This window comes from Ipomoea triloba, chromosome 4 (genome assembly GCF_003576645.1).
Source record: "Ipomoea triloba cultivar NCNSP0323 chromosome 4, ASM357664v1".
NCBI classification, from domain to species: Eukaryota; Viridiplantae; Streptophyta; class Magnoliopsida; order Solanales; family Convolvulaceae; genus Ipomoea; species Ipomoea triloba.
The window spans coordinates 3,673,589-3,688,597 of NC_044919.1; the positions used below are offsets into that span (position 1 = coordinate 3,673,589).

The 15,009-nt window shown below is 37.4% G+C and overlaps 3 protein-coding genes, 1 long non-coding RNA gene and 1 pseudogene across 7 annotated transcripts in view; 2 read left to right on the forward strand and 3 right to left on the reverse strand.

The window, feature by feature from the left end:
* The window catches only part of LOC116015153 (protein YAE1-like), a 5,208-nt gene extending 3,381 nt beyond the window's left edge, over positions 1-1,827 (forward strand). For 2 of the 3 annotated variants that reach the window (XM_031255174.1, XM_031255175.1), the window contains exons 3-5: positions 219-349; positions 455-576; positions 694-1,162. In XM_031255174.1, coding sequence (XP_031111034.1) covers positions 219-349; positions 455-576; positions 694-997 — 557 coding nt within the window. In that variant the 3' untranslated portion in view covers positions 998-1,162. Of the gene's footprint in view, positions 1-218; positions 350-454; positions 577-693; positions 1,163-1,699 lie in introns of those variants that run through there. The other variant, XM_031255176.1, reaches the window with a different exon arrangement.
* Positions 1,828-1,910: 83 nt separating this feature from the next.
* Positions 1,911-9,651, forward strand: LOC116015152 (CSC1-like protein At3g54510). Of its 2 annotated transcripts, none has more exons than XM_031255171.1 (10): positions 1,911-2,236; positions 3,430-3,570; positions 4,319-4,382; positions 4,914-5,126; positions 5,395-5,586; positions 5,874-6,172; positions 6,374-6,653; positions 6,889-7,167; positions 7,398-7,631; positions 9,140-9,634. In XM_031255171.1, the coding sequence occupies exons 1-10, from the start codon at positions 1,950-1,952 to the stop codon at positions 9,305-9,307; spliced, it is 2,157 nt and encodes a 718-aa protein (XP_031111031.1). In that variant the 5' UTR covers positions 1,911-1,949; the 3' UTR covers positions 9,308-9,634. The 2 variants fall into 2 exon arrangements, with proteins under 2 accessions (XP_031111031.1, XP_031111033.1); XM_031255173.1 differs by lacking the exon at positions 1,911-2,236 and adding an exon at positions 3,642-3,697 and having other exon boundaries at positions 3,455-3,570; positions 9,140-9,651.
* LOC116015154 lies at positions 7,285-8,531 on the reverse strand. Its single transcript, XR_004097558.1, has 2 exons — positions 8,254-8,531; positions 7,285-7,785 (listed from the first exon to the last, which is right to left on the reverse strand). It is a non-coding gene; the product is annotated as an uncharacterized LOC116015154 (long non-coding RNA).
* Positions 9,652-10,188: 537 nt separating the features above from the next.
* LOC116014796 (putative late blight resistance protein homolog R1B-11) lies at positions 10,189-12,733 on the reverse strand. The gene is made up of 4 exons (XM_031254745.1): positions 12,625-12,733; positions 11,620-12,176; positions 11,466-11,513; positions 10,189-10,272 (listed from the first exon to the last, which is right to left on the reverse strand). The coding sequence occupies exons 1-4, from the start codon at positions 12,731-12,733 to the stop codon at positions 10,204-10,206; spliced, it is 783 nt and encodes a 260-aa protein (XP_031110605.1). The 3' UTR covers positions 10,189-10,203.
* LOC116014801 lies at positions 12,684-14,218 on the reverse strand (annotated as a pseudogene).
* Positions 14,219-15,009: the final 791 nt, after the last annotated feature.

Consider the following 15,009-nt stretch of genomic DNA (forward strand, 5'->3'; position numbering starts at 1 on the left):
CCCCCCCCCCCCAGCCCCCACCCCACCCCACACACACACACACACAAATACACTAAAACAGGTAGCATGACTATCAAATATCATTCTCTTGACAATAGGATTTAGTTCACTATAATGCAGCCAGCTTAGTTTACATCACTCAAAGACATTGAATTTGACTACTGAACGATTGTTTACAAGTCCAATTCATAAATCTCCTGACTCTTTGTTGGTGCCAGTTGATGATGATGATGACTTATGGTATGATGATGATGATGATGATGGTTCATCATGTGTTCCTTCAAAGGCAGCAGACAGGTCATCTGATTTGGACAGGGAGTGGCAGAGGAGGCACGACCAATTCCATACAGTATCCTATTAAGTTGGGCGTGATTATAGATATAACAGAATAACTTTTTTTCCTGATTGTGTTAGCTTCTGCAAGTCAAAGTGTTACATCTTGATGAATTATTAGATTGGATATCGTGACGGTCTTATAGCAGGAAAAGAATCCTCTGCACAAGAAGGGTTTAATGCTGGTTTTGTGGAATCAGTATATGCTGGATACAACTGGGGTGTTGTCAAAGGTGTAATTGGGTTAGTATAAGAGTTCCTTTTCACTTGTTGAATGTGTAAATTTCAAATTTATTTTGTGTTACCAAGAAGCGTTCTTATTGCCAACTCTTATAGTTTTTCTTTTCCTCTTTGATGAAGTACTCTGGCTTGCCTCCCCCCTGAATTGCAAGAAAAGTTGATTACAACAGAGGAAAGCAGAATTAAGTTCCAGAAATTGCATGAATCTGTGCAGCCTGTTTCTGCAGCAGATGCATTGAAAACGTTTCATGAATCCCTGCCAAAAAGATCGGTAAATCAAGGTGAGACCGTTGAATCTAGTTCTTGTGTTATTGAGTCGCAGAACCAAAGATCTGAAGATGGTTTCCAAAATTACCAAAGTGAGTTCGAATCACTTATCAGCAAATTGCCTTTGGTAAAATTGAATTCAGATTCAGACCAGTAAACCTTTATTACTCTTAGAAAACAGTAAGATCTTTCTTTGTAAAATTCTACACTAACAAGAAGAAATGTTGCCAATTATCTATTATCCATAAAAGGTGGCCCTTAATTTTGCAAGACTTATCTCTCTCTTCTTGAATATATATTTGCAGATGTGTGTATAGAACTATAGACATGTATGCACAGTTTCATATCAACATATGCATGTTGTTGCCCTGTATACATGGCCATTCAATTCATATGGCTTTTGCTATATTTTAGTTGGCTCTCAAGAACATTTCCTGCAAAATGAAGCCTCATTCTCCCCCTAAATGTAAAAAAGCAAAAATAAATGCAGTTTCAGAAAGGATACATTAATTTCTCTTTTCTCCTGATTTTGCTTGGCCCAATATAATCCTTAAAAAATTAAAAATTTACCATTTTAGCATGACAAAACTCTATGTATGTTGAGAAATAAATATTTGTACAAATTAAAAAGAATCACTATCGCTCCCACGGGCGATCGAATTTATAACTTCCCATTTGAAAAAGTCTCTTTGTCACTAGGCCAAAATGACATTGACATTATTTAAATCAAAGGATCAGATAAATTTACAGGATCCTCATCTAACTATAGGTCTTCATTTGATCCTTAGTGTATATATATATATATATATTTCCCGTGTGTATGGAAAGAAAAAAACCCAAGGGTCTGTTGTAATAACAGAAAGGACGCAGTCAAAATTGCTGTTAAGCAACGATGTTTCATCCCAGTCTATCCAATCGCCACGTACCCCTTCTTCCAATCAACGCATGCAGGCTCTTCTCTGAACACGTACAGCTACAACAACATCGTATCCAAATCCTCCAAACACAAACAAAATTTAGCGTTACGATGTCGTCTCGCTTCTTCTCTCCCTCCTGATACAATCTTGCTGTCGTCGACGACAGAAGATTAGATTAAATCTCATCAAGATATGAATGCAGAGAGCTTGCTGGTCTCGGCCGCCATTAACATAGGTTTGGCCATCTTCATTCTCTCACTCTTCTCCATACTCAAGAACCAACCTTTCTACGCCTCCGTCTACTATGCTCGCCGCCTTCACCTCCGTCAGAACCCTTTTGCTTCCCCCACCCCTTCCGCTCTCCACCGCTTGCTTCCCTCCCTCGATTGGATTCGCCGCGCCGTCCGCGTTTCCGAGGACGAGATTCTTGAGACCCACGGCCTTGACGTCCTCGTCTTCATCAGATTCTTCAAATTCGGGTATGTTGTTTCTATAAAAGTTGGAATTTCAAATATGCTTGCTTTTTTGGTATACCCAATTGAAACTCCCATCATCCTCAACATTCTAGGTTATTCTAAAGATTTTTCTTCAAAATTAAGGTTATAATAAGTTGAACATTGCCAAAATACCTTGTGTTACCTTTCTATAAGGAAGGTTTCAGATCGAGTCTCGTCACAACATAATTATTGAACAGATACTTTTGCTTTTCATAAGAAAGTTTCAGGTTAGAGTCCCATCTCAGTTAGGGTTCGAGCCTTAGTAGAGGCTGTATGGACTCTTTGTGCTTCAAAGAGCCTTCAGTAGTTTGAGAAAGTAGTTATGAACAGATACTCCACAGTAACAGAGTCAGTAGTACTAAAAAAGCCTCAGTGGAGGCGGCAGTATCGACTCTTTGTGTTTCAGTAGGTTGAGAAAGTAGTTATGAACAAATAAACAAATAATGCATTGTGACTCTGTCAGTAGTACTAAAAAAAAAAAGAAAAAGAAAAGTTGAACATTGAATGTTGTATAGGCCACCCCTTACTCTGTCTGCCCAGTGAAGCTCATAATTTAGTGTGGTGTTATAGTAGTAGTTAGGGATGGCAACGGGGCGCCCCCGAAACCCCAACCCCGTCCCCGTCCCCGGCGGGGAATGAAAAATAGTCCCCATCCCCGTCCCCGCGGGGAATTAGGCGATTCCCCGTCCCCGATTAATTCTTAGTCAACATGTAATTTTAATTATTAAAACTATGATTTTAATTTTAAAATTTATATATATATATATATATATATATATATATATATATTATAAACAGTAATGACGTACTGCCAGTACCTTGCATTACTTTTATATAATTTATATAAAAGTAATTTATATAATGCAGTACGTTATTACTGTTTATATAATATATATATATATATATATATATATATATATATATATATATATATATATAATTCTTAATTAAAATTATTATTCGGGGACGGGGCGGGGAGGGGTATCCCCGTCCCTGTCCCCATCCCCGGCGGGGAATTAAAAAAGTTCCCCGTCCCCGTCCCCGATCTCCGAAATTTTTCTCCATCCCCGTCCCCGTTTCAAACGGGGACGGGGATCCCCGGCGGGGACGGGGCACATTGCCATCCCTAGTAGTAGTTGAATGCTGTTTGAAGATGAACCTTTGTTTTTTGGCAGGATCAACTTCTTTGTGGTTTGCTCTCTCATTGGTATGGTAGTTCTTCTCCCACTAAATTACACGGGTAGTAGTGTGCGACCAAAGAGCTATCATTCCATGGATGCTTTTGCAATATCTAATATCAGTAGTGGCTCTAACAGGTAATGCACATCGACTTTACTTTCCATATTGGGTTCGCAAAATCTTGTGATGAATTTCACTCTTGTTTCAGTTGGATTACACGTACTGGTCTAATGGTCTTTGATTCATGTGTTTGGCAATCTGCAGGTAACTCACCCCTATATATATATATTCCCTGTTTTCTCTCAATCTATTCACTTTTCAAATTAGGCAAGAGATTTTATCATGGTCATATTTTTAGAATGCTGCTTAGTCATTTATAACATTACGTATTGCAGATTAGGATTCTAATCTATTTCTCAAATCCATTGCCTTATTGAGCTGTTTTACCCCGTTTGAATTCTTGGTTCAAAGGAAAACTTTAAATTTTCTTTTTCCTTTTTTTCTTGGTAAGGAGAAATAGTTGTACAGTTTTTCCATTCTGCAATTTCAACTTTTTCAGAGAGCCCAATTTTCTTTTTGAGAGTTTCCTGTTTTAATTGTCAGCTATTGCATTGGGAGACATTATATTCTATTCTATGCTTTCAATGAATCCTTACTAAGTTGGTTGTGAAATCGTAAAAACACATGGCAAAAACAAGAAGTAAATAAATTCAAAGGCAGATTCATATAATTTTTAAGTAATCTAACATGCTCCAACGAAAATCATTATTTGGAGCTTTGATCTCAGTTTTAGTGAAGGTTTAGAGTGTCATGTAGAAAAGGTCACAATTTAGTGCCGTTACAAGAATGAAGTCCTGATTTGATACTTTTGGTGCCATTTCACAGGCTTTGGGTGCATTTTTCAGTCCTATGTTTTGTTTCTTGTTATGCATTATACTTGCTATACAAGGTAACCTCTTGCTCAGATTGCAAAGTTTAGGTATAAACTTGCTCTTTTTGCTTATATACTTTGTGCTTATCGTTGATTGTGCTTCTTGTCATTTGTGCTGCATTGGTAATTCACATATCTGCAAGTGGATTCATTGCACGCTTATTTTGCTTTTGAACACTTCAATCATTTAATTATAAGAATAAATCTGCAGATTTTGTTGAGAAAAACGAGCATACGGAATCATATCTATAAACTTCTCACACTGCCTAGTCACCATATAAATCACATAGCATGTCACAAAAAGTCAATTTGAAACAATGCATTAAATGTACCATTTGAAATCAACAAATTTGATAATCTTTCCAAAACTGAAAGTTGTTTAAGTCATTCATCTTAAATTATTTGTCTTCAATTTGCTCCCATAACCAAAATTATGTCAAGTTGATTTATTTTGTTGCGTTTCCTCAAAAGATTTGTCTTTCCTGCTTTTCTTTTGGAAATAAAAATCTGGTAAGTTTACATGAAACATGCTGCCTCATCTATTGCCAGGAATGTTCTTATATTTTACTGAAAAGGATTCAACAACTGCGTAACAAAAGGCAATACCCCAACCAGTTCACCATTCTGGTTCGACGAATTCCATTTTGCCAAGAACACAAGGTTCGGGGATGCTGCATAGACCACTTTTTCACCAAGCATCATCCATATTCATATCAGTCTTATCAGATTCTTTATGACGGGAAGGAACTTGAAAATTTGGTGGTGAGTGTATAATCCACAGTTAGACATGATGGCTATGTTTGGTAGACCTTATTTTAGAGCTTATAGCTTAGTTTAAGTTACAAATAAGTTATTAGCTCTGTTTGGTAAAACATGGAGTTTTAAGCTCTCAGCTTTAAGCTAGGTATGCCAAACAGAGCCTATGTATATGTGTTTATCTCAGACTCGACAGTTGTCTCAGCCTTTATCTTTTATGCTCTTTTCCGTCGTACTTTCCTTGGTAATTGACTGGTGGGTGCTTTTCATGTAGAACAAGGCAAAGTCTGCTGCAAAGAGGATTGAGGACCTAAAAGTGAAACAATCAACTAACAAACGCAGTGGAAAGTCTTTTCTTTCTGGTGCATGTAGAAAGAAAGATAAGATTGAGAAACTTGAGCAAATGCTTCAAGAACTTCATTCCAAAATAAGGCACGTAAGACGTAAAATGATGCTTCAAGAGAAGGTTGATTCTTCCCCTTTTATGCCCAGTTTCTGCTTTATTCAATTGGTATGGAATGTTAAGAGTCCCACATTGTAAAATAAGAGAGAACAGATGGGTTTATAAGGCCATGGGTTAAACTAGCTAATTGGTTGGATTCAATCTTTTAGTGTGGTTTGGCCGATTTGAGTGAGCCTAGCCCAATCTTAGTTTATAACATGGAATTAATAATAGTAATATCTGTGATTTGACGATGGTGTCTATATAATGACAGCTCTTTTGAATGTTAATGCTAATTTTCTTTTGTATAGGAATTGCCAGTTGCATTTGTTACATTCAGGTCACGATGGGGTGCTGTTATAGCCGCTCAATCTCAGCAGCATTCAAATCCCTTACTTTGGATCACTGAAATGGCTCCAGAACCAAGGGATGTGCTTTGGCGAAATTTAGCAATTCCGTATAGGATCTTGCCACTTTATGAGATTGTAATTCTTGTTGCGGTGGTGTTTCTCACTCTTTTCTTTGCTATACCAGTTACAGCAGTTCAAGGGATCGCCAAATATGAAAGACTGAGCAAATGGTTTCCACCCGTAAAGGCTCTGGAGTTAATGTACGAAAGTTCTTCTATTAATCACTTGAAATGTTCTTTTTGAACATTATTAGTAACTTAACATTATTAGAGATTTAGAGTTGTTTCCAAATATGTCGGTGATAACGTGTATGGTTTTTCAGTGTTTGAAAATTATGTCTAAGGTGCGTACTTTTGTGGCTGATTTTCAATGGTTTCATAACCCGTTGTGTGTTTTTGCAGTCCAGGATTAAAGTCTGTGGTTACAGGATACCTTCCGAGTGCCATTCTCAATGGGTTCATTTACATTATACCGTTTGCCATGATCGGGCTGTCAAGATTAGCGGGCTATATCACGAGAAGTAAAAAGGATATGAAAGCGTGCAAGATGGTGTTTTATTTTCTCGTGGGAAATGTATTCTTTTTAAGCTTGTTATCGGGGTCCTTACTTGATCAGATCGGACAATCTTTCTCTCAACCCAAGTATATTCCTAGTCGTCTTGCTAGCGCCGTCTCTGCCCAAGTAAGTAGAATTCTAAATAAATTTACATTTTTGCCCGCTTTTCTTTTGGCGCATCATTGGTACATCTTTTTGCTATAGGGCAAAGAATATTAAACGAATGGCTACTTTTTATATGGAGACTTTAGAGTCGAATTGATTTTGCATGGTCCGATTTATATAGTTAAACATGAATCGCTTGTTAACAGATATGCTGGCAATAATGTTCTTCTGCCTAAGCAATATGTCTTTCCTTCAGGCAGACTTCTTTATGACATATATCTTGACCAATGGCCTGTCCGGATTTTCTTTGGAGATTCTTCAGCCCGGATTACTTATTTGGGATGCTATAAAGCCATCCACGTGGGATCGCGGGAAGGAAAGAAATCCATATCTCTATTCTTTACCTTATTACCGGATAATTCCTTTTGTTGCTCTCTGTACACTTATTGGCATTGTATATGCAGTCGTCTCACCGCTGCTTCTTCCATTTCTGGTTGGCTACTTTCTTCTTGGCTATGTCGTCGTCACCAACCAGGTGAAGTTCCAATTCTTTAAATCTAGTTTAGCACACCAGATTTGTGTTTTTTACTTTGTTCTCTAACGGTTTGGGGCTTCCATGAAAGACTTTTCTCCTTAAATAGACATAGAAATCTGCCCTAAGCATCCCGTGATTACAAATACTTTGATATGAACTTTTTGTTCAACGGTAATGCTTCTACAAGCAGCAACGAATGTGATAAATAGATGGTGGTATGTGTGATACAGATTGAAGACGTGTATATAACTTCATATGAAACACACGGACAGTTCTGGCCATGCATTCATCACTACATTATTGTTGCACTCGTCATCATGCAAATTACTATGATCGGTCTTTTTGGACTCAAATCGAAGCCTTCAGCTTCCTTTGCCACAATACCGCTCATGATTCTCACTTTGTTCTTTAACGAGTACTGTAAGATTCGGTTCTATCCTAGCTTTCGCCATCTCTCTGTACAGGTAAAATTACATTTTCCTTTTCTTCCCCGTTTTGGTTGACAAGATGGAGAGTAGTATATTAACCAATTAGCAAATATAGTTAAATGGCATGTAAATAATACCTGCATTCATCCTTGTAGATGTTCTCCATTTTTACATGGAATTTTGGCTTTAACTGCAGAACATAAGACACAATAAGACACAACAAAAACGCAGTGGAGTATTTGGCCTTACTGGCAAAAAAGGGTGTTAAATTTGGGGTATTCCTAGTTAAGATGGCTAAGGATACAAACTTGTAATAACCACAGCCTTCTGGTTTGAGGTGGTTAGATATGGATAATCTAGACCGGTTTACCTCCTTGTGATCCTTTGCCGGTTAGGGTCACAAGGTAAGGTCTACCCAATGCACACCCTTGAGCATAGTTATCACGGCGTCGCCTAGTCGTCGACTCGACTAGGCGACGCCTTGGCGTCCTGTCGGTGGAGACAGGACGCCGGGAGGCTTCGCCTCGCCTGAAAACGGGAGGCGAGCTCCGGCGTCGGCCAGGTGTCGCAGGCGGGCGCCATGGACGCCGACCCTGCGTCCAACCCGCAAACCCAACCCATTTTTAGTAATTTTATTTTAAAAAAAAAAAAGTTTGACCTAATAAGAAGAGAGAAGAAGAAAGGATTTCAGATCTAGTGCGTCGACTAATGTCTCCCACAGCCATCGCCATCGCCCTCCCACAGCCATCGCCCATCGCCGTCACCGTCGCCCTCCCACCGCCTGAGTCGTCCTTCTTTCTTCTTCTTTCCTCTTCTTCTTTCTTCTCCATTTTCTTTGGTTTTCTCCATCTGCGACTATTTGTCTTCCTATGGATTTGGGTTATAAACTGCCAGACTGCCACTTCTTTGGTTACTAATATTAGTGGGCAGTGGGCAGGGCAGGGGGCAGTAGGCTAGGGCGGCAGTGGGCAGTAGGCTAGGCAGTGGGCAGGTGCAGTACAATTTATATGTTTAATTGTTTATAAATATATATATATATATATATATATATATATATATATATATATATATAGTATTTTTTAACTTGTCGCGTTGCCTAGGCGGGCGCCTAGTCGCCTAGGCGACAAGGCGGTCCAGAGGCGCCGCGACTTAACAGGGCGCCGTGATAACTATGTCCTCGAGTAGAGATTGCGGATTTTCCTCACCCCCAAAAAAGGTGTTAAGTCTGCATGACTGTGAGGCCAGTTTTAATCAAGTTGGCCAGGCTGTTAACATAGTAACTACAAGGTTACAAGTTCGACTCCTCGTGGGAGTGGCTTGTTGGTCTTCTTGGTTTGAGCTGGTCAATTATGGTCAACTTACGCTGATTTGCCTCTTTGTGATCCTTTGCCGGTTAGACACAAGACAGGTTTTACCCAGTGCACACCCTAGGGTAGTTGTTGCGGGTTTTCCTCGTCCAAAATATAAATCTGCATGACTGTTCAGTTGTTTCAGATAAGATGAGGTTTTATTCAACTTAGATATTCTTGTGCTTTGATTGTCAGGATGCCACGACGAATGATGAACTCGACCAGAAGGATGGCGTGATGGAGGAAAATGTAAGAAACGCACTTGATGCGTATTCTCCTCCATGTCTGCTGCCCATGGGGTTTGAAGTGCCAGAATCGGGCTCGATGGCACTGTCAGGCTCAACACAGCCATTACTACCATGAAAATAGCATGCCTATATAGACTGTTTCCTGTCCCAATATTGTGCCATGGGGTATAGAAAAGACGGCGACGACTGCACTTTTTTGAGGATTTTCTGTGTTTTGAGTGATTAGTACTTGCAAAGTTTGCTTCATATTTATGTAATCATCATCACAAAGGATGGCAGGTAGCCTCAAAAGGATCATCTGAGTATGTAGCTTAGTGCTAAACCTGCAAAAACACACACAGGGAGCTTCATTAATAAAACCATGCTGCTAGTCAATTCAGCATATATACTTGTAAATATACATATTTTGTTGATTGAGTATTGCTGTAAATATTCAGATGAATTGAGTCTTAGTTTAAACCAAAGGGGTGAAGGTACATTGAGTCAAGGGCATCTTTATTTGTAGTTAATGGAACGAGATATGATGCCTTTCTTAAAAGGAATTTGTTAAGGTACATACATTTTTTTTAAGAGTGTCGAGATTTGTCTCACTTTATTATTTTCTATGCATTTGTCTAATTTGGAGGAGTGACATGTTAATATAGAAACGGAATACAATTTGCAACTGTTAGAATATATATTTTAAGAGGGCTGAGATCTTCAACCAAAAAAAATAAAGGAAGGGGTTCTTATCATTTTCTAATTTCTATCCATATTGTAATCCATTTGTTGAAATCCGGAGGATGTTGAAATCCGGAAGAATGACATGCGTTTAAATCTTGAACCTTTGATTTTTTTTGAACGAAATTTATGCGTTTAAATCTTGAACCTTTGATTTTTTTTGAACGAAATTTATAAGAAAGTATTTAAACCTTTGATTTTTTTTGAACGAAATTTATAAGAAATTTATAAGAAAGTAATTACAGACATAAAAATATCATTTTCTCACTTCCTTGGAACCTAAAGTCTGCCTTAGTATCTTTTTGAAGAGTATCTCATCTTTGTGAAGCATGAGTATGAGTATGGCACGTTGAAAAGTTGCTGCAAAACACAAACAATCATTAACCACTGGAATCCTTAACCCACAAATAAAAAAAAAAATTGAAAACTCCAGATCTATCAAATCCCAAAATAAATTTATCTTCAATTTTCACTTTATCTTTGGATCACCCAAAGAAAATGAGTAAAATCATAATAAAGAAGGCAAAAGAACACACAGATCGAAGAAGAGGAAAATGATGAAAATGAAAAAGAGGAAAATGAAAAATTATGATTGGGATCACCCAAAAAATCAAATGAGAACACATAGATCAAAGGAGAGAAAAATGAACGAAAAATGAAGAAAGAGGAAATGATCAGAAAATGAAGAATTATGATTGGGATCACTAAGCTGACTTATTATTAAGTCACTACAAAGATGAGGCATTCACAGATAGGAAATCAATGCATGCCTTGATTGTTGCATTAGCTGTAGCTGTGACAGTGTTTTACAAGCATTAAATATTGTCCCGTCTTTATCAGAGTAATTATGATTATTCGGCATCTGGGTATTGATTGCTTCAGGAGACTTATTGATTTAGCTATATGGATGGGTTGGTCTATTAAGGTAGCTTGATACCAAGTATTTCATAAGTGGTATTAGAAAATGTGACCAAAAATGAATTATAAAATCATTCTTAGGAATTTCAGATTAACTTAAATACATGTCATGACTGAAATTCTCAGTGAAACCACATCTAATTCCATATACTATAATTTGATACTTGACAAAAATCTCTTATCATTTGAACACTCATTTGCAGGAAAAGAGACATTTACTTGTTCAAGATAAATGAAATTCAGATGACTATATATGAAAAATATATGGTGATCAAACAGAGAATGTGTAACACTATATATACAGAGGGCAGCTGTATGTCATATAATATGCTGTCATAGCAAATATGAAAGAGGAAGCTATTTAAGAAAAGTTGATAAACAAATATTGTCTGAGAAGTAGACATCAGATTTTGAAGGTTACAACCACTAAAATACAATATTTGAAGTTTAAACACTTGCAGAAATATATGAAGATAATAAATAGCAGATTAAAGTATGAGAGTGCACATCAACATTCAACAACTGAGGATACAATCACACATACATATTGGAAGAATTCAAATGCCCAAATATCACACACTCATCAGATGCCTTTCAATCAATCTTTATATATATTAGGTAGACTGTAAACGTACCTTTCTTTTGCTTTTCAAATGTATCTCAGTTCCCCTATAAGAGTAACTCTGTCATGAATCATTGAAAAGAAATTATTAGGAGATGGTGAAACTAAATCAAGTTTGGAGAAAAAGGAGGGGAGTGAAATAAAAAAAGGCAATAGGGAAAGAATACCAGATGGTAACCGTCCACTATAGTATTTTCTTCAATGACAACCATATTATCATTTCCATACCCATGTTGCTCTTTTTGAATTTCTTTGGCAGAATCCACCGCAGAAGGAAGACAACAATCCAATTTGATTGACTTCAACTCCGCAATATCTGCAAAGTCAGCTGGGATCTCTACCAATTCAAGACACCCTTGAAGGACTAGGTGTCGAAGATTTGGGAAATGACAGGCACTTGCTTCCCAATGTTTTAGATAAGTGAGAGAAATTTCCAAATAAATTAGCTGGTCGAAATTCTCCTTCTCCAACAGTTCCCACTCCTCACCAATGCAATAAAGACAAGAGTTTAGCCTTAGCACCTTAAGTTTAGGCAATTCACTAAGAATATTAATTGCCTTCCACTCAAATAACAAGTGCTCAAACCTCAAGCTCATAAGGTTTTTCAAGCAAACAAGGCGGTTAATATTTGTAATCTCAGACGGAAACCCAACATATGTACCAAGAAGATGCAGAGTCTGGAGCTGGTGTGCATAGGCAAGGTTATTAATGCAATCAACCAAATCTAATTCACATAGAATCTTTACCTTCTTTAGGTATGGAATATTTGTAAATAATTCTTTTGTGCACTGTTCAGGAAGCAACCCACAAATGCTCTTCAAGTTTTGATGAAAAAATATGGGAAAACCACCCAGACCTCTGTAACTATGCAAATATTAGTTGTGGGAACTCTAAAAGCCTCATTTTATCAATTTTATAAGCTGAAAGTGTTTGAAGATTCCAACTACAAAATGGATCTGGAATGTCTATAATTGACGGCGATGACAATAGGCATCTCAAATGGACAACAAAATACGCCGCCTTATCACACTCAATACCATAGAGTACTCTTAATAGGCTGCCAAATTTCAAATCTAACAATATATGAACTCTGACAGGAGTAGATGGATCGACAGCTTCTGAAAGAAGAATATAATGTTTGTTCGAAAATCCATCTTGATTGGATGCTTAACCATCGGAAGTATTTAGGAGGGAACTGGACTCATTCTCCTGATAGATAACATGCAGAAGGTTTTCCTTTTTAGCTTCCCTCACACAAAAAGAATGCACTGAATCATGCATTCCAAATGTCTTTACTTCACTTCCACAAATACTTGGTTGCTTTACAAGAATTAGGTTCCTTTCCTTCAATTCTTGAATGTGCCTTCTAGTCACCTCATCATATCCTTATATCTTTTTATAAATCCTTCGGCAACCCATAACTTTACAATTTCATTAACATGGATCTCTTCATCTTCTGGAAAGACGCTCAAATATAAAAAACAAGCCTTCAAACTGTGAGGTAAGTGATTGTAACTTGATAAGAATATCCTTGAACATTCTTCATCAATTGTTGTCGATGCACATGAATTTAGAGCTTCTGCAACATTCTTCCACTCATCTAGTGTATGAAGTTTGGAAAATAAACCTGCAGCCACAACAATTGCGAGAGGCAATCCTTTGTATTTCTCAACAATGGGTCTTCCAATCGCCTCAAACTCAGCATAGCTAGATTTGCTTGCCTTTTCACGGAATAAATTCCAACTCTCAGATTCATCTAAACATTGTGCTTGATGAGAAAAGTCATTATTAGAGCTGATACTTGTAGCCACCTTTGCAAAGCGAGTAGTCAACAATACTCGACTACCATTTGCATTATCTGGAAAGCAAGCTTTGATAGAATCCCACGCATCAATGCTCCAAATGTCATCTATCACAACAAAGTATCTTTGATGCATTAGAGTTTGGTATAGTAGATGTGCTAGCCGATTCTCTTTAGTGGCACTATCCTGCATAACCTATTGATTTAAGAAGATCTGTTAGCATTTGTAATTTATTATGAATCTGAGATGCAACAACCCAAGCTCGCTTGTCAAAGTAGAAGGCTATTGATGAATCTTCATAAACTCGTCTGGCTAACGTTGTTTTGCCAATGCCTCCCATACCTTGAATGGAGACAATTTCCCGCTGCCATGATGAATGCTCAATTAACATCTCCTTTACAATCTGGAACTCATTGTTTTTCCCCACCATTTTGTCCTGGCTCCTGGGCTGGGAGTGTGAAGCGTGTTGGGAGGAACCCCCCATCATGACAACTCCATCACATCTGGTCGAAGCTGCTGAAAGTGTTCTTGTTTTCCTTCCCATCGAGGCTTTCACACGCTCGTACTCCATCTTCTCTTTGTGGATGGCATCAATGTCTCTTATTGCTTCTTCCAAAATACAACCAAGTTTGAATGAATACCATGTTTCCCCTTGTGGTTTCTCCCCAAAAAGATCTGCAATTCCAAATTCATCATAAAGATCTACGATTAGGAATTCAATTTCATCTTCCACTCGGAAAGCCACATCTCTGAGCTTAGTTTCCAAGTCTTTAATGGCTTGAATACCATCCATTCTGTTCTCATCGAACAGCTCTATCAGGAAACCAAGCTTGTGGTGGAGAGATTGGAGCAAGTCTTCATTGCCAGGGATGAGTCCCTTTTGTAGTACGATTGGGCGAGGTTGAGGTTGCAAGAACTCAAGCTCAATAGTTCTCACAAGAGAGTTTACAGCTACACAAGCCATTGAATTCAATTTGCTGTCTGATCTGATCTTCTTCTCACTTAGTATGTGTGTGCGTATAGTAATTATCATCAACTGGGAATTGCCTTAATTGCAAGATAGACGAAAAGCATTTTTAATTGCAAGAGGGCAGTATTTTATGTTTTTTTTTTTTTTTTGAAGAGAGGGCAGTATTTTATGTTAAAAACTCTGCAACTTGTAAACATTAATGTTAAATAATGACAACATCATATATATTGTTTAATGTTAAGTGGGAATCTTAGAGCTAGCGCAAATCTCTATCTATATATATATAGTTTTATTTTATTGTGCATGTGTTCATCCAAAGCCAATTACATCTAAATCGGAAGCTGGAGGACAGCTAAGTCACAACTTCAAGAAATAATTATTCCCACCCCATTACGAAAACCAACAACTTTTATTATAGAAAAAATTGCATCTTTGGTTCTGAAATATACCTAAGTTACTACTCATTCTCTGAGTTATGATTTTATTCGAGTTTATTTGTGAAGTTGAGAGTTTAGTTCCTGACGGTTAAATTTGACGAAAATATTTAAAATTAGATAAGTAAAGTAAGAAATCCACATTTTATTCTCTTTATTATATCAAAACCACTTTCACAATATTATTTTTCACTTCTTAGCATCTTATTTCAAGATTCTTCAATTCTAAAAACATTTCAATAACTTTAGTCTCACTTGTTATTGCAGATTTTTGGTGCCATTTCACACAGGCTTTGGGTGCATTTTTCAGTCCTATGTTTTGTTTCTTGTTATGCATTATACTTGCTATAC

Coding starts and splice junctions, on each gene's coding strand:
- LOC116015152 (XM_031255171.1), top strand. CDS start 1,950: ATGAATGCAGAGAGCTTGCTGGTCTCGGCCGCCATTAACATAGGTTTG. Junction 6,173..6,373: donor GTAAAGGCTCTGGAGTTAAT/GTACGAAAGTTC, acceptor GTGTTTTTGCAG/TCCAGGATTAAAGTCTGTGG. Junction 7,632..9,139: donor TTCGCCATCTCTCTGTACAG/GTAAAATTACAT, acceptor TTTGATTGTCAG/GATGCCACGACGAATGATGA.
- LOC116014796 (XM_031254745.1), bottom strand. CDS start 12,733: ATGCATGATTCAGTGCATTCTTTTTGTGTGAGGGAAGCTAAAAAGGAA. Junction 12,177..12,624: donor CCTCCTAAATACTTCCGATG/GTTAAGCATCCA, acceptor TATGTGAATTAG/ATTTGGTTGATTGCATTAAT. Junction 11,514..11,619: donor TAGTGGACGGTTACCATCTG/GTATTCTTTCCC, acceptor GATTCATGACAG/AGTTACTCTTATAGGGGAAC.